Source organism: Chaetura pelagica, unplaced genomic scaffold, assembly GCF_000747805.2.
Source record: "Chaetura pelagica isolate M959 unplaced genomic scaffold, ChaPel_1.0 scaffold70, whole genome shotgun sequence".
NCBI classification, from domain to species: domain Eukaryota; kingdom Metazoa; phylum Chordata; class Aves; order Apodiformes; family Apodidae; genus Chaetura; species Chaetura pelagica.
The window spans coordinates 1,217,452-1,229,358 of NW_009952265.1; the positions used below are offsets into that span (position 1 = coordinate 1,217,452).

Consider the following 11,907-nt stretch of genomic DNA (forward strand, 5'->3'; position numbering starts at 1 on the left):
GTGGAGAGGAAGACACAAGGCTGGCTGTGGCTGCAGTGCCCTCACCAGCTGCTGCATCCCAATGCCTACGTGGGTCCCTGAGACACCCGGCTCTGGTGTGATCTCTGCACATCAGTCTCTCGCTGCTGTTTCCCAGGGTCACAGACACCTGAGTGAAGCACCTCTTGAATTCTTCAAAGCACATCTACTGTGCGAAGGGAAACTCTTCCTTACCCTCCACCCTCACCATGCCTCTCTGTATATGTGATTTTCCAGCCTCCTCCTTTGCGTCCCTCTGTGCATGTGCTAGAGAATGCCTGCCAGCCATCTCTCTCACACCAGCAGAGCCTGCTGTAGAAGAGTGTGCTCTCAGGAGACTTGAGATGGAGGGCAAGGGCAATTACCAAGAGACACTGTTTTTCTTCCCCCTAGCTGTTCAGGAGATAACTAGCACCACTGGGAGTCTTGCTCATATTATTCCTCAGATCAGAGACCCACTGTCATGTCATCTCTCCATGCTGAGCAGGTGTCCCTGTGATGTCTGTAGGGAGAGTCTACAGCAACACACGCAGCAGGACAGCAACATATACAGCAGCACACCAGAGCTCACCAGAGCACATTTTCTCTTGCTAATAAACTACATCAAACCAATCAGCTTCTCAGTGAATCACACAGCCTGAAAGCCCAGTGTTATAAATCACTCTGGATCCCTATGTTCAACAGAAAGTAGGGCAAGGATGGTGAATGGGGAGGAGAAATGCTGAAAAGGTGGCAGAGTTGAATATAAGGCTGATCTGGTGCCATGCGTGGAGCCATTATGAAGTGTACTGACAATTAAAGCCAAACTAGGGCTCCTCATCTCATTTGGAAGTAGTATTTTCAGAATGATGGATCCCATCCTTTCTGGTCAGACACTGTACTGTGCTGCCCTCCATGAGATACCAGAGCAACTCCCCTGTCTTCACCTGAGCCTTTCACAAGACCCCCTATTCTTGACTGCCAGACCACAGGATTACCAAGGACAGCCCAACACCTAACCCTGTAGGGACACATCATATCTCAAACCCTTGAGGAGGGTGAGCACTAGGAATGGGTGGAAACAGGAGATAGGATGCTCATCTCTCACCATCAGCCACCTCAGAGCTGGGCAATTTAGTCTACAAACTAGTCACCTGGTAACATATTTATGGAGGGGTCCAAGGTACAAGCACCTTCTGGGAGGGCCCAGCATTCTCCACAGACCATGAGGGAAGTCTGGACAGCTAACTTTTAAATGACAAGGATGATGCCAATCCTTAGGAAAAACAAACAAACAGAGCAGATACCTCCTGCATACACAGCCAAACATTACAAGGAGTCCTCCCCTCTCTTACAGCCAGACATTACAACTGGCTTGTGCTTTGAAGGAAAGCTTTTGGGAGATCTTTTGGAAGCATTGCACAGTCTGAAAAATTCTGGCTTGAAAATCTCCCTTGGTCTCCTTTCTTGTGCAGATGGAGATAATACATTTACTGGTCACAGCAGGTTTGGAGTGGAGATGGAAAAATAAGAATCCATTTTTTTTTCTATTAAATAATGTCTTGATTCTCTTCCCTGTTGTCAACCAAAAAATTTCCCCACCCTTCTGTAAAAGTCTCTTTCCATCTTTATAATTGTACAGGACTTGGAGGTGACTGGATAGAAGCACTCCATGTGCAATCACTAAGAGAAAAGTCAGAAACAGCCTGTCCTCTTCCACCCAATATATAGAAGAGCTGAAAGTGTTTACACCAGTGTAATTTTTCAGGATAATAAAAAGTTCAGGTGCTTCCAGAACAGACCTGTTTTCACTCTCTCTCTTTTCTAGTCTATATATAAAGTTGCATTTGTCTGCACTTTGGGTGATATGATACACTGAGAAGCAAGGTGAGAAAAAGTTCCTAATGATGTCCAAAGGCACACAGGACTTCAAATGCTGTTTTTCTCACAAGAAAACTCAGTGTTCTCATTTTCGGGCTGGGGGTCACATTTCTTCAGCACATTTTAATGAAATATGGCTGTTTAATAGGATTTCTCAGCATGGTTCTTGTTCTGTTGGGAAATACTGTGCTAGTGTTCCTCCTTTTCATTCTCATGTTTCACTGACTCTCACTTTGCCTTCTATTTGTCCTCCCTATAATACAAATTAAAACACCACTCCCATTGTCAGGCAGAGCCAAAACTAAAGCTAAAGGCAATAATTTATTGTGCATTCAACTAAAAATTGCTGTTCTCCAAATAACATTATGGATAACATCCATCTGGTTTGAAAACTAGTTCTGATTATGCAGAATAGCTCTTGGCTGGTCTTCTGCTAGCAGTGCCAGCTGTTGTTGTTGAATGATCAATGGGATCATGGTGCCAAATAGATTTTGTTCCTGGCTTCTTTCAACCCAAGGGAGAATAGTCTGACAGAACCAAAACCCATCTAGATTTTGACCATTGTTTCGTATCCTCCTACTTGCAAAGTTCTAGACTTCTTTTGAAGTAACACTCTAGGTACAGCTCATAATACTTTAAAGCCATGTATTATTACATATATGTTAGATGGACTGTTGCTGGCACTCAAAAATAACAAAAAAATTGTCTGCCTTGTGGAGACACACTTAATGCACAACAGCTGTGTGGCATGGGCACAGATTCAGTATGTTTGAAAGCGGAAAGCAACCTTAGGAGCTGTTTGGTATAAGGATCTAATCAGTCTGCTCTGATGACACTAAAATATGAAGCCATCACTTACCTCATCTTTTGTCAGAAATCTTGCTTTTGCATCATTGATAGGCATGAAGCCTAGATCCAGAAAAACCCAAATACTTTGACCACAGACATCTGAGGACAGTGATGCCAGAGATGTTCAAAGCTGGGCTTTTATCATGCCCCTGCCTCCTGTTAAGATATTGTATGTGTGATGCACGTTGCCCCAGCTCAACCCCTTACACTCAGAACACCTACCTGGGGCTCCTCCTTGCCACATCCACCTCTCTGAAGTAGGTCAACCTCCTGGTCTTAACTTCCATTCAGCCCCACTGACTTCCTGAGAAGCCCACTTGAACTAAGGAGTGGCTACACCCATGCGTTGCTTGAAAACACTGCTCTTCCCCCAGCACTCATTCTTTGGGCTGTGAGTACCCATGGGAAACAGGCAAATTGGAAGGCAACTGAGGGAGTTTGTTCCCTCCAGCTTTGCTCTTTCACTTTGCACTTCTAAAGTTTCTACAGCAGTGACCATCTCCTTGAAACTCATCCTCCCAAATAACAGAAGCTGGGCTTGGGTGACATCCTAGGTGGGGGTTTCTGCAAGCTGTCAACCCAGGAAGAACAAGACTCCGTCTCTGTCTTGCTCTGTTGCCAAAAGCATGCCAGACATCCTCTCAGATGACTGCATTAAAAGTTGCTACTTTCACTTTCCACACTAGCTAGGACCTGACAGAGAACGAATCAATTCCCAAAGTAAGCAGAAAACATTGCATTAGATGCAGGTGGTCCTTCTAGAAAAGAGATGAAGAAAGACTGGGATAGATTGCAAAGATTACTGACTTTGAGCTAATTAAAATCCAATTTCAGTAGTAACAATGATTCCTATTTTGTTTATGGGAGGAAGGGACCATAACAACACAGCCAACTTGAGCATTGCAAGTAGAACTGGCTTTATAAGTAGAAATCTGAAGTGGGAGTTTGGGACTTCCAAAAAACCTCAACATTTCAGAGCATTTAAAGTCAGATTAAAAATTCAAATGCACTTCACTCACCTCATCCTTTCAGCTGCAAGGCAGTTTAGAATGGCAGCTGTGATTCAAATCAGTCTCTAGTTATTTGAAATGCTTAAACAAAATCCTTACTTACAGTCAGTTGGCTAAATCATCTGCTAGGTCAAGTCCTTGATTTAAGTGCAGTTTGCTCACATAAGGTAATGGAAAACAACAGCTCACATCCTTAAGTGTGTGTGCATGTCTTTATAATGACCCTGTATATAATCAACACATCAAGGCTCCATAAATTGTATTCCAGCAGCAGAACGAGCCTGCTTGTATTGGTGTGGATCAATCCCTCTTCTGGCTAATAGGGCTTGCACTCCACCCCCTTTCAAGGAACCTTTATCCTTCCATGACAGGGGAGGAGGGGAAAGCTGATTTTGGCAGCTGCTGGAGTCCTCTCTGCTGCCAGGGAGAAAAATGCTGCAAGGCACCTAAGGGGAAGCTAAGTGACCTAATTACACAGCCAGGGGATGAGTGATTACCAACAAAATAAAGGAGCAGGCGAGCACAGCTCACCTGGAATAACCTTGCAAAGCTAATCCAAACTCAAGAGTTTTCCCAGGGTATTCACAGTGACAGTTCTTCAAGACGTTTCTGCATTAACCAACCCCCAAAGTCTACACAGGCTTTCCATAAATGGGCTTTTTGTGCTTTCTTTCAGGAAGAACTAAATTTGGAGACTCATATAGCATTAAAAAGTACTGACAACAGAGGATGCTGCTGAGGGGTAGCAACAAGCTGAGCCATCTCTTACCTTTGGGCTACCAAAACAATAGATGTGTCAGAGAACACAGAGCCAGCATAACCTTAGATGACATAAAATGTACTCTGTCTTGGTGTCTTGGAAGGACAAGAACTAGGGACGAAACAAGTCCCATGCACTGTCTTCAAATGCCGCGTTGTGAACTGTTGTGTTCTGCCCAGTTCTGATAAGAAGGTACATCACATCTCTGTGAGGGCACCCTGGTCATTGCAGAGACCATTTCTTACCTTGTGCTGTAAGGCAAGATGACTTATGTGTCCTGACAGATCAGGGATGGGCATCTTGGAAGCAGCATTTTGTTGGGAACACTGTGTTTTGTTGGGAACACTGCTGCCATGTGTTTTTCCTCAGGGAGCAGTATGGGTGGAACATACAGTGCTTTATGTCAGTTAGTATTCCTCAAATGAGTTGCACACAAGCAGTTTTAAAGGTCTGTTAACATGTTCAAAGACAGCACAAAGAACACGGTTCTTTCACATCTTAATAAGCAAACAAATGATAGCACACACCACCCTTCCCTTGGGTACCTCAAAGCATTTGCTGCTTGTCTACTCTCGGATGCTGTGCTCCATCTTTGCACTGATGCAGCTGAACATCAATGTACCCAAGGAGAAAGGCTGCGGGGCTACTGAGCTGGAGCTAATCAGGCTGCTGAGGGTGCAGGCAGAGCAGATATCCCACACCAGTGTGGTCTGTGCTCCTGCTTTGGTTGTAGGCAGCCTCATACATCTGAGCTCACAAAACAGACCAGAGAAGGAGATGCAGAACATGGAAGGGAGTTTGATATGCTTTGACAGTACTAGGTTTGCTCCTGCAGGCTGCACTGATGTGGGAACACTGGTATGTGGCAACAGAGGGATTAAAACCGGGTGCAGCCACCTACCTGTCTGCCGTCTTTTTGATTGCAGGCTTCCAGAGTGATTTGAGAGCCAGTAGAGAAGGAGGTAACAGAAAGACACTTGTCCTGCTGCCTAATTAGAGGGTCACTGAATACCCACTCCTTTGGCATAAGAAAAAAGAAGGTTCCATTAGGATCATAATAGTGATCAGGGAGGGAGAAAGAGTTTTTTTCTATCAGGTATTTCAAAAGCTTGTGTTATCTGTTCAACTCTTTCTAAAGGCACCCTGGGAAGACTGTGGCAGAAGTCTTCACATGATCAAAAGTCTACACTTAGGCCTGGTGCATCATGACTATTTTAAAGCCTGCAGCTGGCTCTCCTGACCATCTGAACTGTCTGATTAAGCCTGGATCCCTTCCCACTCCCTGCTTTGCAGCTTTATAGATTTAGGCCTACACAGCAGGGAGGATCCTGACTCTTGATTTACATGATGTGCAGCTGCTTCTGCATATTTTACACAGCAGACATGTTCTGTAATGGGTTTCTGGGACCTATAGACTGTCAAGTGAAGCAAAACACATGCAAGCACGTCCATGTGCTAACATATATCACCAGCACACATCAAGCACAAGCTACTTCATTTTTTTCCTCCCTCACTAGATGGATACCCAACCCAATCAACTATTATTATTAGGTATTACACAAGGAAGCAATACAATATGCAGTAAGTTTCAGAGATTTCAAATGGTTATGACATGGAACAATGAGTCAGATTAAATGGCATGTTGAATGCTGGCTGTAAACTGGTTTCCAACAGCTAACAGATGTGAGTATATATTTTCTGGCATAAAATATCCTGCTGTGACCCTTAACTTTCTCAAGTTGGTTCCCTGCTGCTTTCAGTCACCAAAAGAAGATGCTGAGTGCAAATCCTCAGCTGGTATAAACCAGCACAGCTCCACTGCAGCTAGCAGAGCTGCACCAAATTATATCAGCTGGGGCTTTGGCTATTTAAACTCTATTTGAGCTTTAAACTGAAACTCAGCTGTAAAGCAGCACGATTCAAGCCATCTGCAGCTACTGCTGAACTGACAGATCAAGGAACATTTCTGACCCTGGGAAAATCTCTTACCCACATGCGAGAGTACTAGCCAAGCACACTCCAGGACCGGTTCACACGGGTTGGATGATGAAGCAGAGCACACCCTAGCAACAGTCTGAGTGAGAACAGCTACATGACTCAAGCCCTGGTCACATGCCTACTGCACAGGCTAATCACACCCCTCAGCATTCAAGCACTACCTGTTGCCTTTGAGCAATGAAAAACTTCCTACTCTGCCCGATTGCTGGGTCTGTTGAGCCAACAGAGCTCTAAGAGTTGGGCACAGCTTCCTTTTCTGCTTACCATTAATATCATTAACAGCGCCAAATTCTTCCTTCGTTCACCTCTGTACAAACCCAACAAGGCCAGAGATACCTTTTCATTTACAGGTAATAAAAAGAGCAGAAATAGGGACAAAGTACCAAAGTCTTCATTACCTGAGTGACAGGTGGATTGTTCACTGTTCCTTTACAGATTCCCATGCCAGTCAATATATTCCCTGTGGTATCCTGTGGTTGAGACTCCAGGCAGTTTCCTCCTTGTCTAATTATTCCTGGAATGAGCTCCTTTTCAGGAACCCTTGAAATAAAATGACAGTTGCATGTCACTTTGAACACAGAAATGGCCAAAGCGTGCACACACTTACAAGGGCATAACTGGCCCCTTACTGAAACAGCCTCCTTTATTTGTCAAAAAATTAACAATGCCATGCTGGCTATCCCCTGGAAATGCCTGGAGGAGGCAAAAGTCAAAGGAGAACTTGGTCAAAGGGCTGGTACCCTTTTGTTTCAGAAGGCCTAGGGTGCTTTAGGCGTATCCCAAGCAGTTCAGCGTGATGTCTGTTCTAAGGCCATTGCCAGTAAAAAGCCATATCCACACTGATTTATCCTGCTTCTGCCTCCCTCTTTTCCAGAGTCTTCCCTATGAATATATGCTAGCACATATTCACTGTCTCATTGGCACCGATACAGGAAAGAGCTGAGAATGGACTCACTTGAGCTCAGGGTAGACATTCTCCAGATACCACTGGAAGGATTTACAGTTCAGTTTGCGTCGCTGCTCCACTCGCTCTGCAACACTGGAGACACAGGCAGGTTGTTGAGAATAACGTAGTGAACAGGAGGGAGGGGAACAGTGAAGATGAGCCAGGAGGTTTGAAGGAGACTAAGATTTTTCCCCCTGCTCATTCTCCTACCTAGTTACTGCTGGGTTCAGAGCACTAGCTAGAGCTGAGGTGAAAAGGAGAGAAGCAAGTGACAGGAAACAGAAAAGGAAGACATCAACACCTTCAGAGACCAATTCTTGCACTCCTTTGGCTCAGAATGATGGCAGAGCCCAGGTCTTACAGTGTTAAATAAAACACTGCAGAAAAACTACTGCAGGACCATGAAAACATTTCTGTCTTTGAGTACCTCTGTAGACCCGTACCACGAAACTCACACAACCATCAGCTCCTGAAAAGGCCTAGAAAGGGTTGGTTCTCAGGTATATACAAACAGTTCATCTGTGTGTGCTAGAGGTGAGGGAACACAGCAGCAGCTCTAGGCCCTGGTTGGGTTTCAGACCTGAAGAACTTTATTTGTTTTTACACAGTTTTAGGAAAGAGGGGGAGTATAAGGAGAAATTAACTCAGCATCCTGGTAACTCTGCTGCAGCAGTCCTCCTACTGCTGATCTGTTTATCTTTAGTTGGCTGAACAAGAAAACTGCTAAGCAGTGACACTAAGACTCTCCTCTTCAAGCCATACCACTACATTTGTCTTTTGGGAAGGACTTGTAACTGTACCCATGTTCCTTGACACCCTCAGCCCACAGAGGCTACTGCCCATACCATGGGAGAATGTACTTAGAACCTAAATTCACGTCAAAATTGTGGGGAAGTAGGGTCCATTTTAGGCCCAGTTGACCATGATGGTATCAGAGGTATTAGTATTCTAAAATCTAGATTTAATCCTGGTTCACAGGGCTGTCACAACAGGTCAAGAAACTTCCTGAAATCCAGTCCTACAGCTCTGCTCTGGCTCAGCCAATGCTGCCAGTAAAGCCACTAGGAACTCTGTGTGAACAAGACTGCAGACTTTGACCCTTAAACCCATTAGCAATATATTCATGTCCCATATGCAATAGTCCAGTTTTCTTCACAAGTAGCAGGGTTATTTGCTATTTGGCCCCAGCCCAGCTGCTGCCGTCAGCTCAAAGACAGATAAATTAGGTAGGCAAAGCTGTATGTACCAAAATATGTAATGCATCATGATAATAAAGCACAATGTAGAACAAAAAAGTGTTGGGCGTGAGGGTCAGACCAAACCTGCTTGTCATCACATAAGCAGGGGATGCATCATGACACAGTGCATGTAGCTACTTATTTGAGATCTGACCACATTTGCAAAGTCCTTAAGCTACTGCAACAGTCACTTGCTCACAGGCAGATACAACTTACAGATATAACCCACAGATACACATCAGTCCTGGGACTTTTTACATTTATTTGGGAGTTCTAGGGTTTTGTTAGTACAGACAGCAAGCTTCACCCCAAGTTTTGGTGTCCATCACTGATTTCTGGGTAGCAAAGGATGCTTAAGCCCATAACAGCAAATCCCATGTGGCCTGGAGACAGATTTAACAAAGGTGCTGTAAGGAGCACAACTATGTACAGAAGTGGGCTCAGCAGGTGCTGGAGACGAGTCACAACCAGGCTGTGTTTCTAAATGAGAAGTCTCACCATTGGCCATGTTCTCTCCTACCCTAAAAACCAGGCAAAACAGTCATTCACTCATCAGGAAAGAGGGGAGTGCACCAAGTGCAATCCACCCCATGTGCAGGCTAGCCATGCTTGCCCCAGGAGTTTGCATCTACACAGGAACTTTGGATCAAGCTCTAGTAACAGCACAGCTCACATCTCCAGAGCAGCTGCATGCTGTGCTAGAAAACATCCTTATCTATCCACTTAAAATGTCTAGCCTTTTCATTTAATTGTGGATCCCTTTGGCCTTCTGCTAACAAATGATTTATGAAGGGCTACTGGGGGAAAAAATAAAGTGAATTAAAAGCAAACCTTGTTAGCCAGACACTCAAGCTGCAACTTCCCTGGCAAGCCAGACTTCAGAGCATCTCTGTTTCTTGCACTTAGCCCCAGAGAAGATGCAAAAATGATGTCGTGCTAGCAAGGGGCTTACCAGAGCTCTCCTACCCAAGGTCTCGGGGCAGCTTACCTTCCAAACGACTTGCCAATGGCAGATGGCCGGGCCTCATAGTAGTACTGCTTGTATTCATCCATCCACACCTCTGCTGTGCGCTTGGTGTTCCTGCAGGGGGGTAGGAGATGCTTTGTTGAGTGCTGCTGGAGAACCTGCCCTTCCAGCAAGCAGGCACTGGGTGGGCAGACCCAAGGGCCATCTGCCTGGAGGGAGTGGGATCCCAAAGACAAAACACAGTGAGCAGTACAGATGGATATAGACTGAAGGTGTTAAGGCTACAAAGCCTTGCAAGGATGCCTCAGTTCAGAAGTGACAATTTTAACAGCCAGTGTTTACCCTGCTCCTTTTGCAGAGACACCTAGTCTGTCACCATCATCCTGTTTTACAGTACCCCTTTCCCCAGATTAGAATAACACCACCTTGGAAAGCACCTCTAGGTGTCACCTGGTCCAACCCCCTGCCCAAAGCAGGCTAGCTTCAGGTTACGTCACGTTGTTCAGGGTCTTGTCTGGTTGAGTTTTGAAATCTCTAAGGATGGAGATTTCACCACCTCTCTGGGGCCCTGCACCAGTGCTTCACTGCCTTCATGTGAAGCACTTTGTCTCATCTTTTTTCTCTTTCCATTTGTTCTGCAGTGGAAGTTGTCCTAAGGGCTTGTCTCAGAGCACATACAGCTCAGTAGGATCTCTGGACTCTAAAGCAGCTCTGAGACAACAGAGATGTCCATGGACTGCTGATACACCGGCACATATTACAGGGTAGTACCCATGAAAGGCCAGGGTCCCTCTCTGGGGTACTGCTCCCCTGCAGACTAAGGAAGAACAAGACACACTAATACAAATGACAGAGAAGGGACCAGATTTTGTTCACAGAAAACAGCAACTCATCCTTCCCTTGAGAACAGATGATCAGCCACAAGCTGTTCTCCTCTGTCATCAGGCAGGAAGACAACAAAGAATTCAGGCTTATTTAGACATGGCCCAACAGCAAGGTGACCTGGCTGCCAACAGGAACTGCCCAACACCTACTTGATGTAAGTCAGTGCGTTGCCCTCAGGGAAGTCGTAGGGATGGCGCTTCCTGAAGACGTGTCCTACTCGGCTGCAGGGAACGATCTCCAAGCTGCCACCGCACATCCACACCCGGAAAGAGAGCTCTGCAAGAGACCCCAAGAGTCACACAGCTGCAGGCAGATTAGCAGCATTGCCAAGAAGGGCGACTTCAGTAGTGTCCCTGAAAACCTTGCCCCTCTGCTCTAGATGTATTGCCTGCAACAGCAAAACCAGGAGAAGTGATGCTATGAGGGTGGAAAAACTGTTCTGTTGTCAAAATGGAGGCAAATCCTTGTGCCCCAGAGCCTTCCTAGCCTTCTCCAGTCCCACCCCTCTCTTTGGTCCCCTGAACATGTCAATGAGGCACATTTCCCTTTGACGAGGTCCTTCTGGTTGCTCTCATACCTCCAGGATGGCATTTGGCAAGAGACTGAGATCACCCCCACACCTGCCTTGTGTTAGAATTCTGTAACTCTCCAGCCCTGCTCATGAATCGAAAAATAAAGAATTCACTGGGTAAATAAAATAATGAGAAGAAGAAAGGGAGTTTAGGAGACTAAGAAAAAGAAGAGTACAAGATCAGAGCATAGGACGTGAGTCAGTGTCTAGACCAGAGTCCTCTCCCTTGTGCCTCCATGTTATTCATGCTACAATGTCTTGTTGTTCTTGTTCTGCTTGGCTCTGTTAATAAGAAGAAAAAAAAAGAAAAAAAGGTGGATGACTGAGTTACCATTTGTCACCAGTTGCCTCTACTGAGGCCTCTGAGCACAGAAATCACTCTTAATAGTGTGACTATAAAAACACAGAGAGAATCCTGCTACTTAAGAAATCCAGCTAGTTGTGAAGCTAAATTCAGCATTTTGTCCAAGGATTAGAAGAACGTGGATCTTTGATGTACAGACACTTATTGGCATCACAGAAGAGATGTGACCTCGCTCAAGCTTACGGGTCTGTCCTTGCAAGTTGAATCACTGCCACACAGGAGGGGCCTTTCACTTGCATTTCATGTGGCAGCAAGAAGAGAAGAAGGAAGGAGAAAAATGAAAAGTAGCTGGGTAGTTTGGCAGTCCTTAGCAAAAGGACTTCAAATAGTGTAGGCTAATGACTTCAAAAACTTTGCTCAGCTGGGATCTCCCTCCAGCAATGCCTGAATTATGAAGCTCTGATGTTTAGAAATTTAAAAAAAAAAAAAAAAAAAAAAAAA

The 11,907-nt window shown here is 45.2% G+C and overlaps 1 protein-coding gene across 1 annotated transcript in view; it reads right to left on the reverse strand.

Annotated features, from left to right (window-relative positions):
* Positions 1-11,907, reverse strand: part of GALNT16 (polypeptide N-acetylgalactosaminyltransferase 16) — a 35,437-nt gene that overhangs the window by 1,647 nt on the left and 21,883 nt on the right. The window contains exons 9-13 of the mRNA XM_010007675.1: positions 10,681-10,807; positions 9,668-9,760; positions 7,451-7,534; positions 6,894-7,035; positions 5,399-5,515 (exon numbers count right to left, since the gene is read on the reverse strand). Of these exons, the coding sequence (XP_010005977.1) occupies positions 5,399-5,515; positions 6,894-7,035; positions 7,451-7,534; positions 9,668-9,760; positions 10,681-10,807 (563 nt within the window). The remainder of the gene's footprint in view (positions 1-5,398; positions 5,516-6,893; positions 7,036-7,450; positions 7,535-9,667; positions 9,761-10,680; positions 10,808-11,907) is intronic.